The 16,390-nt window shown below is 42.2% G+C and overlaps 1 protein-coding gene across 1 annotated transcript in view; it reads right to left on the reverse strand.

Annotated features, from left to right (window-relative positions):
• EML6 (EMAP like 6) overlaps positions 1-16,390 on the reverse strand; it is a 286,960-nt gene that overhangs the window by 36,085 nt on the left and 234,485 nt on the right. Inside the window, 3 exon segments of the mRNA XM_070379563.1 lie at positions 3,012-3,138; positions 3,233-3,434; positions 12,905-13,081. Of these exon segments, the coding sequence (XP_070235664.1) occupies positions 3,012-3,138; positions 3,233-3,434; positions 12,905-13,081 (506 nt within the window).

Below are 16,390 nucleotides of genomic sequence, written 5' to 3' on the forward strand. Positions count from 1 at the left end.
GAAGCCCATTTGTTTTTATATGTCAGTAAAGTACTAAAATGGGCTTCCCTGGTGGCTCAAACGGTAAAGAATCTGCCTGCAATACGGAAGCCCTGGGTTCAATCCCTGGGTTGGGAAGATCCTCCAGAGTAGGGCATGGCAACCCACTCCAGTATTCTGGCCTGAGAATCCCACAGAGGAGCCTGGTGGGCTGCAATCCAGGGGGTCACAAAGAGTCGGATACGACTGAGTGACTAAGCACAGAACAGCATTAAGTACTAAACTGCTTACCCCTGTATCTCACAACACCATGAAGCATTTTTTATTGTTGGTATTAAAAAAAAATTAATTCTATGTATGCTAATCTACGACAATCTTGTGTGATGAAGAAAGTAAGTCAGCTTCAAAATTCTGGATTTTAAGACTCAAAATTTTTAGGGTCCTCTCTACCTTTACCCAGAGAAGGCAATGGCAACCCACTCCAGTTCTCTTGCCTAGAGAATCCCATGGATGGAGAAGCCTGGTAGGCTACAGTCCATGGGGTCGCTAAGAGTCAGACATGACTGAGCAACTTCACTTTCACTTTTCACTTTCATGCACTGGAGAAAGAAATGGCAACCCACTCCAGTAATCTTGCCTGGAGAATCCCAGGGACAAAGGAGCCTGGTGGGCTGCCATCTATGGGGTCACACAGAGTCGGACACAACTGATGCGACTTAGCAGCAGCAGCAGCAGCTACCTTTACCTTTCTTGCCATGCTTAGTTACTCAGTTGTGTCCAACTCTTTGCCACCCTTTGGACTGTAGCCTGCCAGACTCCTCTTTCCATGGGGTTTCTCAGGCGAGAATATTGGAGTGGGCTGCCGTTTCCTTCTCCAGGGGATCTTCCTGACCCAGGGATCGAACCTGCATCTCCTGTGTCTCCTGCACTGCAGGTGGATTCTTTACCCACTGAGCCAACTTTCTTACGGCTTCCTAAACTGGGCAAGTATGAGATTTTTATAGACCTGCCCAAAGAGACAGCAAGACCAAAAGAGGTTCAGGTGAACCTCACTATAGGTTAGAAACTAGCTATAGTGTTTGGATTTAGGAATGTGATTAGATTTCTATGTCTTAGTGGCCAGTCCAAATCTCAGCATGATGAATCACTAGGTTGTAGCAATCAGCCAGAAGCAACCTTGAAATAATAGCCAAGTCAACTCATTTTATAATGTTATATGCGAAATTGGAGAAGTTGGGTAATGCTTATTTTTTTTTAAGCATGCATAATTTAGGCCAAATGTTTTTTAGAGTGGATTATTTAGATGTCAGGGGAAGGGCTTCCCTGGTGGCTCAGATGGTAAAGAATCTGTCTGAAGTGCAGGAGACCAGGGTTCATCCCTGGGTTGGGAAGATTCCCTGGAGGAGGGCATGGCAACCCATTCCAGTATTCTTGCCTGGAGAATCCCCAGGGCAAGGAGCCTGGTGGGCTATAGTCCATGGGGTTGCAAAGAACTGGACATGACTGAGGGACTAAGCACAGCACATGTAGGTGGGAGGCTTATTCATGTACTATGTGCTTATGAACTTTAAAATTTTTTCTTTATTCTTAGAATTAGGTCCTTTAAAAACATTTCCTCTTTGTGGCCGCTAAAAAACCATGTTGCAAGCAAAATAAATGATAATTTACAGATTATTGCAGAAAAATCTCTAAAATTTTTAATCAAAAGAGAACTCTGACCCCCCTAGTAACATTTAACAAAGATGCTAGGGAAGAATTAGGAATTTTTTGCATCAGTTCAATCTTCTTGCCTGTAGCACACCCACCATTTATCAGGCTTATTTTAACATCTGGCACTGGACTGAAGCAGGAGGGGAAATGCTATTTTATTTCTTTGTATTTAAATTTCCACCTAATAGTAAAAGGTAATAGAACAGGTTTATTAAATATCTATTACTATTCAGAAAGCCATGAAAGTGAAAGTGTTATTTGCTCAGTTGTGCCCAACTTTTTGTGATCCCATGGACTGCAGCCCACCAGGGTCCTCTGTCCATGGGATTTTCCAGGCAAGGATACTGGAGTGATTTGCCATTTCCTTCTCCAGGGGATCTTCCCGACTCAGGGATCAAGCCCAGGTCTCCTGCAATGCAGGCAGAGTCTCTACTGACTGAGCTACCAGGGAAGCCATAATAAATGCAAAACAATTTGAATCCTATTAATAATACATCATGGAACCAGGGTTCTTGTGAACACTGAACCTATGTCAATGGAAAGAGCCCACATAGAATTCTTAAACATCTTTGAGATCCATGAAATTCTGTTTACATGCTAGAGTTTTTATTCACTCTTTATCCTCCTTAATATGAATATGGCAGATTAAGTAATTGTAGTAATTATGAACTTTTTTAAAAAAGAAATGCTAAAGTGTTTTACCAAGACTTACAATAGCACATCAGAAAGGCCCAAAATAAAAACAGAAACTCTCATTCTACACAGAGGATCCATAGCAACGAAATCACTTCGGCTAGGCCTGGAATGATCAGACAAGCCTGAACAAATCTGGGCGGGTGAAGACACGCTAAGAGAAGGCACACCAAGTAGAGGGGTGTAGTGCAGAGACTCTGGCAGAATGGAAGATTATTTTTCAGAGCCCACAAGTATTCCTCCAGGACTTTAGAAGCCTGCTTTCCCTTCTACCTCCCAGGTCAGCATGCTCCCCGCCATGAGCCATCACATTCACATTCAAGATAGGTTTGGGCTGTCCTGACAACCTCTCTAGGCAAAGGGAAGCCTGGTAGTCTCATCAAATCTCATGTCTCATCAATTCATTTTCCATAAACAACTTCTGCAAACTGTAACCCACCCTCCCCTCATATTGAAGGCTGTGGGAAACTTCCCTCAGCTCAAGCCTGTGTACAGGTGAAGACTGTGCATACACATAAATAAAGACAGGCTTAAGTAGCAACTTTGGGGGCAAAGAAAACACACTGTGGTTTCAATGAGTTTCTTGTCATCAGGCATCACAAGTGCAAGCAGACCTGGAGACAGCATACCTTTCCTCCACCGAAACTTCTTTCATTTGCTGGTGCGGTTTGGTGCCTTCCATTTCCCTGATGCTCACAGCATAGATCTTGGTGGTATAATCAATAGCCTTTTCTCTAGCGACGTCACTGTCATAGCCTCAAACGACAGAAAGACACAGGAGGAGAGTTGGTTTGCGATGGTGCAGGAGCGGGTGGAGGAAGGCAGGGTAGGCACGCGGCACTGAGCTCACCTCCATCCTCCTCCGCATCGGTGTCCGACTCCTCACTGTCCACCAACTTGCTCTCCTGGGTCCCCACAAACTCCCGCGTCCAGATCATCAGGGCCGTGTCAGCGCCGCCCACGGTGAGCAGCACTGAGTCGTTGTGCAGCCATCTCACGTTGGTGACGTGGGCGCTGTGCCCCACATACTTCTTAAATCTCGCGTGCTGGCCCTGCGATGTCAGAAAACAGCGATGACCCCACTCGGACTCGGAGTCTCGTAATTCTAGTTTCTGGACTATTTCATCCATGTTATTGTCTAGAGAGGCTTCTACAGGATACAAAGGAAACAGTTCACATGAGGAGTAATTTCCCTACATTTTTCCAGAGTGTAAACTCCATGAGGGCAGGGACTAGCTCTCTTTCTTCCCTAAAACATTTCCTGCCTCACTGTAAGTTCTCAACAAATAGTCTGTGAGGAAATGAATGAAATGTAAACTATAGAACCTATTTCTGGACACCTGACAAAGTAGCCTAAGAAAGGATAAAGAGCTTGTTTCTGCCTCTCTTAGTTGTCAGACGTCTGTTCTTCACAGGTATCTAGTGTAAACCCCTGATGGTGAGTCTGGCTGACATTTGAGATCAAGTGTCTCCCGGGTCATCCCCCTCAGCGCCTTTTTTACCACAGTCCAGGTTGTGACAGACAAGCAAGGGCCTTCTTATGATCCTGGGGCAGCAAGGAAGATTTAAAAGCAAAGCAACAGTTTCTGTCATGGACACTGGAGACAATTTCTAACACTAGAAACACTCAAGTAAATTGATGTTAAAACAAAGTGAGCTCAAAGAGAAAGGAAAAAACAAAACTCCCAAAAATAAAGAACACAAACTGAAAAAATACAATAAACAGGTTGACAAGTCACCTTAAAAAAAAAACACACACACACACACACATAAAACCAAAGTTAGCTCCTTTTAAACAAATATAACCCCCCAAAAACGTTCCACAACTAAACAACCTTCAGGTTATATCTGAAAAAGTAAAATAAAATTAAATCCATATATATTGAACTTATTACAGTAGGTCAAACTTTTAAAAAGCCAAACATAACCAAATAAATAGAACCCAATTTATTAGTCTCTATTGAAAGCTCTTCAGAGTGGCAACCAAGCCACACCACCCTGAGAGTGAGGTAGGGAAGGCTGAGAGTGCGGTGAGAGCAGCTGTTCACGTCCGGGGAGTCCTGACAAGCAGTGAGAAGCCCAGGCTGGCACCAGAGACCAGCTTCCATTTTCAGGGCATGAGCCACAGCCTGGCAAAAATAGCTTCCGTGGGAGCACCGAGAGAGGGAGAGACTTTCCATCCTCTCAGCGACTCGCAGGGAATACCTTATGCGACGTGGGAAGCCGCATGAACTTTCTGAGGTCACGCAAGGGGCATCGGTGTCTCAGATGAAAACTTTATTCAGTCATCGACAAGAGGCTTCCAGAGAGTTTTGGACGGGCGTGCTGGGAAACCTGAAACCAGCACAGACGCATGGCAGGAAGACACGGGCAGGGCAGGACAGTACGTGACTTTGAGATACTCATGGTCAAGGTCTCTGTGTATTTGGCTGACCCCTACCTGGCAGCTGAGTGGAACTGCCCACCCCTCAGCAGAGTACAGAGTCTAGACAGACTAGGAAGCAAGCAGGCAGGCAGCATTTCTGGGAAGCCCTCCAGAGCCACTATTTGCTAGAGAAGAGGCAGAGCAAAGGAAGGGTTTCTAAGGAACCCACTGCGTGACCGTGTGAAATCCAGAAGGCATGGGAACAGAGAGGACAGTCAGAGTGGGACAGCCACAGTGTCCTGCTGGTCTTCCTGCTGGAAGCGGGAAGCGACCCATTTTGATCCACTACAAATGCAAGTTGGTCTCTTGAGGAGCGGAGAAAGTGAAAGAGCTTGAGAAATCCCTCTCTCTACTCCTGCATCTAGATAGAGGAATTCAAAAGGAAAGATAATGGAAAAAAAACACTCTAAAATGATCAGAATTAGGCTGCAGGGGAAAAGAAAGTGACACAGAGCAGAAAGAGAAAAAGGAAAAAGTTCTAAGTCACTGAAGTTGTTTAACAAAGCTGAGATTATTCCAGTAGAGATGATTCAAGGTTCTCAGAATAGGAAACCAGGTCCCTGCTCCACAGAACAATGGGAATTCACAGTTACTAAAAGGTTCCAGGAAGCCAGCTGCTCCCCCAGGAGCAAGGTGTTTGGCGGTTCCCTGAGGGCCTATGGGTGGAGCCTCCTGGAGGCCTGGCACAGCTGGGTCAGATGAGCTGTCCTTTTGGGTCATCATGCCAAACTATGCACTTTTGTAACACCCATCAGGACTCAAAACCACAATCTTCCTCTTCCAGTGAGTCATGAAAGAACAGAGAATCTGAAATGTGTCTCCAGAGTGCTTGTTGCTAACTGCTTTTAAGAGGAAATTCGTAAAAATCTGATGAAAGCTATGTACCCTTTCCCCATATTTACAACATTTTACATATAGTTTCTCTGTCTGTAAAATTCTACATACAAGATTCCTCTTCGATGAATCTTTCTCTAGAGTCTTTGACATTATGAGAAGGACACTTAACAACTTGGGGTGGATTTATTAAAAAAGTAAACATTTACATTTAAAAAATGTAAGCAATGTGGTGGTATTTGAGCCTCTCTGATAGAGGGAAGGGGAAGAGCTTGGAAAGGAAGGGAGGTTATGGGAAGCAAATGGACGGTGCTACAGGACAGCATCAGATTTCCTGGGACGTGGTTTAAGGTACTGGACAAATGGGTGGGCTCTGACAAAGCAGAGTCTATTTTATGGACTCTACTTTGGAAACAAATATGGAAACAATATGATTGTCAGGGGCCTAGTGCCCACATCAAGATTTTAAATTGTCAAAGTGCCTATGTAAGACATGGATAGAAAAAACGCCTAGAAGAGAGACCTAGTAACTCAAAGGAAAGGAGAACAAGGAAAAGGGTTAAGAAGAAGACATGACATTAGAGTCTAACAAGTGGAACTTGAATTTTGGACAGAGAGTTGTGTGATGATAATATGGTCTTGTAGGCATCACCAAGACTTGATGACGTAGTACTCAGTGCGAGAATACTGCAACAGCATGGTGTCTTAGTTTGGTAGTTCAGTTCAGTTCAGTCACTTGTCGTGTCCGACTCTTTGCAACTCCATGAACCACAGCACGCCAGGCCTCCCTGTCCGTCACCAACTCCTGGAGTTTACTCAAACCCATGTCCATTGAGTCGGTGATGCCGTCCAGCCATCTCATCCTCTGTCTTCCCCTTCTCCTCCTGCCCTCAATCTTTCCGAGCATCAGAGTCTCTTCAAATGAGTCAGCTCTTCGCATCAGGTGGCCAAAGTATTGAAGTTTCAGCTTCAACATCATTCCTTCCAATGAACATCCATGACTGATCTCCTTTAGGATGGACTGGTTGGATCTCCTTGCTGTCCAAGGGACTCTCAAGAGTCTTCTCCAACACCACAGTTCAAAAGCATCAATTCTTTGGTGCTCAGCTTTCTTTATAGTCCAACTCTCACATCCATACATGACCATTGGAAAAACCATAGCCTTGACTAGACGGACCTTTGTTGGCAAAGTAATGTCTCTGCTTTTTAATATGCTATCTAGGTTGGTCATAATTTTCCTTCCAAGGAATAAGTGTCTTTTAATTTCATGGCTGCAATCACCATCTGCAGTGATTTTGGAGCCCAGAAAAATAAAGTCAGCCACTGTTTCCCCATCTATTTGCCATGAAGTGATGGGACTGGATGCCTTGATCTTAGTTTGGTAGGGTTGCCATAAAAAATGCCACATGTTGGGTGGCTTACACAGCAGAATTTTATTCCACACAGTTCTGCAGGCAGGGAAGTTTAAGACCAACGTGCCGGCCAATTTGACTCCTGGTGTGGGCTCTCACCCCGGCTATGGACCCCTTATATGAGCATGGAGAAACTTTCTATCTAGCCTTTCCTCCTCAGTGTGTGTGCGCATGGGGAGAGTGAGTGAGCTCATTGGTATCTCTTCTTATAAGGACACTAATCTTATTGGATCAGAGACTCACGTTTATGACCTCACTTAACCTTATTTATTTCTGTAAATGCCCTCTCTACATATCCAGTCATATTGAATGTTAGGGATTTAACATAGGAAGTTTAGTGGGGACAAAAACATTCAGTCCATAACAGACTGTGTGTGTGTGGCCAACACACCCAGAGCATTGGAGGAGTGTGACTATACATCTAGAAATGTTCTCCAGCTTGGGTCCATGAAATTCGGAAGGAAAGAGTACCAGGAAAATCAGATGAAAAAAAAGGAGAGAAGTGATACTATCAAAGTGGTTTATATTTGACTGGTTTTCAAATGCTTTTAAATTATGAAACTTCTTCTTCAATCAAATCTTACACAGTAGAACTCAAGAATAAAAAGGTAAATAATTCCATTTAAAATAGTGGACAAAAGATTTATACAAACACTTCACAAATGGCCAATTAGCAAACGAAAAATGCTCAGCATGATTGGTCACCAGGGAAACGTAAGTTACAAACACAGTAAGATCACACTATCTACTCCTCAAGACAGCTAACCTTTATAAGTCTGACAACGTCAAACTGGCAACTAGAAACCTGACATTTTTGGTGAGAACATAAAATGATACAACCGTTTTGGAAAAAGATCTGGCAGTTTCTTATACCTGTGGCAGATTCATTTTGATATTTGGCAAAACTAATACAATTATGTAAAGTTTAAAAATAAAAAAAATAAAAAAAGATAAACACACATTTCCCCCAATAACACAGAAATTCCACTCCCACACATTTACTTAAAAGAAAGAAAAAAAAAATATGTCCACATAGATTTGTCCAAAAATGTTCACTGCAACTTCATTATAACCAAACACAGGAGAAGCATGTGTCTACTGATGGCTGGGTGGATAAACAAACTTTGCTATATCCGCACAGTGGAATTCTCCTCAGCTATAAAAAGGAAAGGACAGGATTATTGAGAGTTGGACATGACTTAGCAACTAAAACAACAACAACATTGTTACACACAACATGAAGAAATCTCAGAAACATTACCTGAGGGAAAGAAGCCAGAAATAAACGGTTCCTAATTGATCATTTGATTTATACAAAGTTCTGAAACCGGGAAAGCTAATCTATGGTAACAAAAACAAAAACAACATTGGAATCGTTTTTTCATCTGAGAGTGGAGCGGGGGTGGAGAGTGCCCCAGAAGTTAGCATGGGGGGACTTCCTGGGATAATGATACTCTTCTATATTTTGATAGGTGTCTGGATTACAAGATGCTTGCTCCTTGGAAGAAAAGTTATGGCCAACCTAGACAGCATATTGAAAAGCAGAGACATTACTTTGCCAACAAAGGTCCATCTAGTCAAAGCTATGGTTTTTCCAGTAGTCATGTATGGATGTGAGAGTTGGACTATAAAGAAAGCTGAGAGCCGAAGAATTGATGCTTTTGAACTGTGGTGTTGGAGAAGACTCTTGAGAGTCCCTTGGACTGCAAGGAGATCCAACCAGTCCATTCTGAAGGAGATCAGCCCTGAATATTCATTGGAAGGACTGATGTTGCAGCTGAAACTCCAATACTTTGGCCACCTGATGCGAAGAACTGACTCATTTGAAAAGACCCTGATGTTGGGAAAGACTTAAGGTGGGAGGAGAAGGGGACGACAGAGGATGAGATGGTTGGATGGCATCACTGACTCAATGGACATGAGATTGAGTAAACTCCGGGAGTTGGTGATGGACAGGGAGGCCAGGCGTGCTGCAGTCCATGGGGTCACAAAGAGTAGGACACGACTGAGCGAATGAACTGACTGACTGACTTGGATAATTCAGGTGTAAGTGTTTGTCAAAGTTCATCAAAAGGAACCTTAAAATTGGTGCATCTCAATTATACATAAAATTTACTTAAAAAAAAAATGAACTCTAGGTAATGACATGCAAATTGAAACAATTAGGGGTAAGTATCCTGATGTCAACAATTTACTTCAAATCACAAAATCTAAGTGGTGGGTTTCTAGGAGTTCACTCTATTATTCTTTGAGCTTTCCTGTATGCTTGAAAATTTTCACAACAATATCTTGGGGAAAATCTTACATAGAAGCTCAGCGTACAAAAGGCAAAAACATAGAGTGTCTCTGGAGAAGGAGGGGAACTGCGCCCCTCCAGTTGCCCCCCAACCCTTATTTCCTGGGGTTGTCCCTAAGGAGCCTTCTGGAACTCCAGGAGTTGGAGGAACACACCTCAAAATTACTGCAGGAGACAGCCTTCCTGGTCACACTAGGGATGTGGGTGCTGAGCTCCCAAGATGAACAATAAATCTGGCTCAGGAGCACGATGCAATAGTATCGTGAGGATTTCAGGTATCTAAACACCTGCCCAGATCTCAGTCCACTAAAACCAGGGCAGCACTAACTTGACTTGTCCTGCTGGCAGTCTCATTTCAAAAAATGTAGAAGTAGCAAGGAAAACTGCTACACAGAACTGGACTCTTAACAAATAGAAAGGGCTGGTAGGTGGTAGTAACATAAATCACTGGGAGAAGGCTACCAAGTGGCTTCTTGATGGTCAATGAAAGGAGCACAGGGCATAATCAGAAGTGTATATTAGAAAAGGCTCCCCAAAATGATAATCTGAGGAGACATTAACAAATGAAGAAGGAAAGAAGGCATCTAAAGAAACCAAAGTGGCTGAAGAGGGAGTTGATGTATTCAGGTTTTAAATGTACAAGTAACAGAAGCAGGAGCAAATAACCAGGGATGAACACAAAAATATTCTACAGACAACTTTAGTACAGTTTCAAGAATGCAAAAATGAAAAGCTAAGACATCTGGAAAGGATTTTAAAGATATATTTTGGGCTAGAAGAAAAAGAGAAAAGTTAGGAACACTGCTTACATCAGATGGCTTAATATGAACAGGGAGCAGATTTAATGATCACCTCTATTAAAGGGGATGCTCCCCAAACCAGAGAGGTCCAAACAGAGCTCATGTCCTTGAGCGCAGACACCTTCAAATGTAATTACAGAAATAAGGTCAGTAATGGTTGAGAGTTTGGAAGCCAGAAGAAGTGGCATCCAAAAAAAACGTTCCCAGATCCAAAAGGGAAAACACGTAGGCTCTGGCACATGCTGACTCATGAGTTGATGCAATCCCTGGAAGATTCTAGGGTGAATTATTACACAGAAGGTTGATAAGCACTTGGAAAAGTAATGATGACTAGGCAACAACAGGGGTTCACAGTGAACTAATTGCATATCTTTTATTGGTTGGTTTGTTTAGGAGAGATTAAAAATACCAGAGACATAATCTGGCTTTCAGCAAGATATTTGCTAAGTTTTAATGATATTTTATCAGACTAGAGATAGAAATATGAGCTCCATGATGGCATGGTCAGTTCAGTTCAGTCACTCAGTCGTGTCCGACTCTTTGTGACCCCATGAATCGCAGCACACCAGGCCTCCCTGTCCATCACCAACTCCATGGTCAGACAGATTTAAATGCCTGATACTAGGCATCACTGACTCGATGGACATGAGTTTGAGTGAACTCTGGGAGTTGGTGATGGACAGGGAGGCCTGGCGTGCTGCAGTCCATGGGGTCGCAAAGAGTCGGACATGACTGAGTGACTGAACTGAACTGAATATGTGTGTATTAAGTAACAGAACGCCAAATTGAATGGGGGCTCTTGGTGGTGGTATTTGGTTGTTCTAGTCTTTTTTTTTTCTTCTATGATTTGTAACTCACACTCCTGAAATCAGAGAACAGTGTGATGCTGAAAGGGAAAGTAAATACTTTGGAACGGTATTTCAAAGATGTTGATAGGTTGAAACATAAACAAGATATGTTTGTGTGGGAAAATAAACAAAATAAATCTTATTTGGTACAAATACAAAGCTGTGTACTCATATTTTAGAAGATCAGTTGTGTAAGTCTAAGAGGGGGGATAACCTTACCATTTTGAGGAATAATATCTATGATTCAACTGTTTGGTATGGCAGCCAAAAGAGCTGATGCCATCTTTGTTTGATTAAATACAGAAATAAAATCAAAACAAGAAGAGTCCTACTGAGATGAACCCTGAGATGATCAGTCTGCATCTGAAGCACTTTTTTTTTTTTAATTTTTTATTTTATATTGGAGTTCAGTTGATAACAATGTTGTGTTAGTTTTAGGTTAGTACAGCCACTATGGAGAACAATACGGAGGTTCCTTAAGGAACTAAAAATAGAGCTACTGTATGATTCAACAACCTCACTCCTTGGCATATATCCGAAGAAAAATATGGCTTGAAAGGATGCGTGTACCCCAGTGTTCATTGCAGCGCTATTTCCAATAGCAAAGACATGGAAACAACTTAAGCATCCTCAACAGACGATGGACAAAGAAGATGTGGCTCATATATACAATGGCATTTTACTCAGCCATTGCAGAGGATGAAATAATGCCATTTGCAGCAACCTGGATGGACCTGAATTTGGTCCTAGAGGAGTTACTTTGAAATGGAATTGAAATGGGTAAGGGAGATTAAGAGTTACAAAATAAATGAGTCATGAGGATGAAATGAGCAGAGTGGGAATACAGTCAATAATAACATAATATCTGAACTAACACAGCGTTGTAAGTCAACTATACTTCAAAACAAACAAGTAAATAAACTCTTGAAAAAAGAGACCAATTTGTAGTTATCGAAGTGAGGGGTGTGGGGGGACTAGATAAAGGCAGTCAAAAGGTACAAACTTCCAGTTAGAAGATAAATAAACATCAGGGATGCAGTATTATGCTAATTCTTCTACATATTAAAATGAAAGCTGTTAATAGAATAAATCCCAAGAGTTCTCATCACAAGAAAAAACATTGCTTTTTCTGTTGTTTTGTCGCTGTTTAGATGACAGATGTTCACTAAACTTATGGTGATAATCATTTCATAAGGTATGTAAGTCAAATCATTAAGTACACCTTAAACTTATAGAGTGCTGCATGTCCGTTATATCTCAATAAAACTAAAAGAAGAAACAACACAGAATTTAATGGAATTGATAAAACAGAGGAGGAGACAGCTAGACACCTTGTTACTGAAGGAACTGGATGTTTAGACTGGAGAAAATGAGACTTCAGGGGGTCAAATACAATCTTCCCACGCAAGAAGGCTGTCAGAAGACTGGACTTATTCAACAACAATTCAGAAGGTAGAACTTTGGCTAAAGGAAAACAAAAATCAGCTCTACCTAGGGCAAAGCATTTTACCAATGGAGCGATTTAAAATGACTCGCACTACCTTGTGCAGTAGTGAATTCTTCATCTCCAGAAGTACGCTAGTAAAAGTGCCAGTCCAAGCTGTAAAGAGAATTCTTACTTTGCAGTTTGTGAGATGTTGGATTTGATGTCCACTGACAGACCTTCAGGGAAGAATTCTACACCACGAGACTCTGACTCAAACTAGTATACATAAGGTCACCAAGGTTTCTATGGGCATAAACAACCATGATGTAGATAACTGTACAACTGCAAATGTAAATAACTGTAGATAACAATGTTGATTACTTATTCCTTTGATATTTAAAAATCCACTTAAATACAATAGATAGTTTTGGGGTTATTATTTGAAACTAAGCAAATACATATAGTAAACATGCAATATTACCTTGACAGGATACGAGAAAAGCTTAATGAAACCAAAATCATCTCCTGTGGCTAAGAGGGAACAGTCTTTGGTGAGGCTGGCAGCATTTACATCAGTCACATCGCTGTGCACTGGCCAGATGCCCTCACAGGTGGGCCCCAGCACACAGGTCCACGTGTCCCACTCTATCTTCTCAATCTTGAAAAGAAGGAAAATTAATATATTTCGTACAACCCAGAGATCTTTTTGTTTGATTTAAAAGAAACAAACTGAGATGGAATAGTTCTAAATGATGACTTTGCTAACACCGGGTATTTTGTATGCTGCAGTGCCTAAAATCCTCAGCTGCATTTTTAAAGTGGCATATATATTGTCTCGATAAATCAACACTGCAGTCAAACCTCCATATACGCTCCCCTAGATAAAATGAACACGTCTGAATTGTGGACACCTGACAATAACAAAGGTTTTTAATTCTCACCTAGATATTTATTATCATGTATGCCATAAGCTGGGGCTTCCCTGGTGGCTCAGACAGAAAAGAATCTGCCTGCAATGTGGGAGACCCACGGTTGATCCCTGGGCTGGGAAGATCCCCTGCAGAAAGGAATGGCTACCCACTGCAGTATTCTTGCCTAGAGAATTCCATGGACAAAGGAGCCTGGCAGGCTATAGCCCATGGGGTCGCAAAGAGTCATGAAATTAAAAGACATGGAATTGTGAAATTAAAAGTCATGAAATTAAAAGAGCCATGAAATTAAAAGACCCTTGTACCTTGAAAGGAAAGCTATGACAAACCTAGACAGAGCATTAAAAAGCAAAGACATCACTTTGCTGACAAGGTCGATATAGTCAAAGATATAGTTTTTCCAGTAGTCACATATGGAGGTGAGAGTTGGACCATAACAAAGGCTGAGTGCTGAAGAATTGGTGATTTTGAACTGTGGTGCTGGAGAAGATTCTTGAGAGTCCCTTGGACAGTAAGGATATCAAACCAGTCAGTCCTAAAGGAAATCAGTCCTGAATATTCATGTGAAGGACTGATGCTGAAGCTCCAATACATTGACCACCTGATGCGAAGAACTGACTCATTAGAAAAGACCCTGATGCTGGCAAAGACTGACGGCAAAAGGAGAAGAGGGTGACAGAGGATGAGATGGTTGGATGGCATTGCTAACTCAATGGACATGAGTTTGAGCAAACTCTGGGAGATAGTGAAGGACAGGGAAGCCTGGTGTGCTGGAGTCCATGGGGTCACAAAGAGTCAGACATGACTTAGCCACTGAACAAACATCAAAATGCCATCAGGGTTTCTCAGCATCAGCTCTATTGACATTCCAAGCTAGATAATTATGTGCGTTCAGGGGCTGTCCTGCCCATTCAGCAGCATCCCTGTCCTTGACCCACTGGATGCCAGTAGCACCACCTCCCCAGGCTGTCCCCAGACATTGTCAAATATCCCTGGGAGAGAGGGCAAATTGACCTCAACTGAGAATCACTGAGCTAGATTGATCAATGGGGCTGATCATTTAGCAAAGTATTTTAAAAAGGCACAGGACAGAACTTTTTAAAGGACTGCTTCCTTGAAGGAAAGAGCAATAAGATTCTGCAGCTAGCTTAGTATTCTTTATGCTCTAGAGAGACCATCTTAAAAACTGGAAGAGATGTTCATACTCTATTGCGTGAATATGCGTTTTATCCTTTAAAACTGTTTTATCTGAAATTCATGGACAGGAAGATTCACAATTCAAATATTTTAATTCTGACAAAATCAAGGCTTTTCTTTCCTTTTTTAAAAAATAAAACAATAACAGTACCACCACCACTGTGGATTAGACTTTCCCAGGGGAATATGATTTTATTTACTTTCATTCAAGACCTCCTAGTGTACCTTATCAGTACAGTTTCTATGCACAAGCACTTTGAAGCACTGTTTAAAAAGCTATAAAAACTCATTAGAGAGCTGTAGCTAAAATGAAAGACCAGATTGCTCCCTGTGGATCTGGAAGCTGCTTCGCACATTGTTAATGTACCTCACCTTCCATTTCTGTAGTTTTCTGCTTGGCACCACTGCCTGCGAGGGAAACGACAAGATGTAGCTAGGATTTGAGTCACAATGTGAGGAGGTGCTATACATATTTTAGTCACTCAAATTTCTCATTTAATATTCTGTGTTTCTTCTGGACACATGCAGGATTGGAACCAAAAAACGGCGGTTCACTCAGTGAGTTTGGGTGTTCAAGGAAGGCTGCAGACCGAGGTGACGTGACGTGGTTCCCCCATAACTACCTCAGTCTTCTGAGCTGCAAGTGGAGTCTCCCCAACTCCTTATGACATCCCCAACTGACCTTCACAGGAAGAGAAGCAGGGAACCCCCCACTCAGGTTTCAGAAATGGGCTTCTGGTCACTGACTTCCTTAGAGATATGAGATTTCATTTCTGACACCCTCCTTGGGTGGCACCTTTCCTGGACTCATTATACAGGGAGGAATGGGGGTGAGCTGGTCTTGCTCACTCTATAGTCACCCCAACAGAACACCCTTGGCCAGATCTGAACACCATGCTATCTGGGGGAGGCATATGTCTAACTTGTCAGAAGCTATAGAAACTGCATTTAAAATGGAGCATTAAAGAATGTGTATATATATGTGTAACGTTGAGTTACATAATATGAGTCACTTTGCTGTATAGCAGAAACTAACACAACACTGTGAATCAATTATACTTCAATAAAATAAATTCAAAAAAGAATGATCCCTGTAACCAACAAAACCCAAAACGGGTAAATAAACTTGTTAAACACCCTGGAATTTAGACAGACACAAGGGTGTCTCCCATAGCACCTTGCCCCAGGCAGGTATGTCATTATCATCACTGCTTTGCAGAGGAGGTAACTGGAGCCCAATGAGAAGTGAGTCATTTAAATCCCGGCCAGCTTAGCAAGCAGAGGGTAAGTCGCGCTCTAAGGAGTTGGGCTCCTGGGATAGAGCTGCCTTAACTGCACCATGCTGCATTGGTGTATATAAATGGACATTTTAATAGCTGTCATAGTTAAAACTTTGCTGGGTAAGCTTTGTGTTAGTTTCATCATGACTATTTCTTTCTTTTTTGCAAAGGAAAATTTCAAAATCCTTCATACTTAATTGAGGGGCCTGACAATACTGCTAAGTAAAAGGATGAGCTACCTCTGGAGGTATTTTTTAGTCTAAAATTGCTCATCTGTTCCAAGTTGACCTCATCCTTCCTCCACCACGTGGTTCTACCGAATCTTATTTTAGTAAACTTATTTGGGGGACTAGCACTGGAAGGGAAAATACAGGTAAAGTGATGCAAAATGACGCTGCGTGGTCTAGGCTGTGGATGACACTCAGACCCCTCTAGGCTGGGACCAAAGCTCCGTGGTCCTTTGACTTTCTTAGAACCTTAATTTCCCTGTCTGTAAAATGAGATTGACAACTATCACACACCAGCCTGATTCATAGTAGGTAAACCACTCTCTGAGGGTTG

Source organism: Bos mutus, chromosome 11, assembly GCF_027580195.1.
Source record: "Bos mutus isolate GX-2022 chromosome 11, NWIPB_WYAK_1.1, whole genome shotgun sequence".
Lineage (NCBI taxonomy): Eukaryota > Metazoa > Chordata > Mammalia > Artiodactyla > Bovidae > Bos > Bos mutus.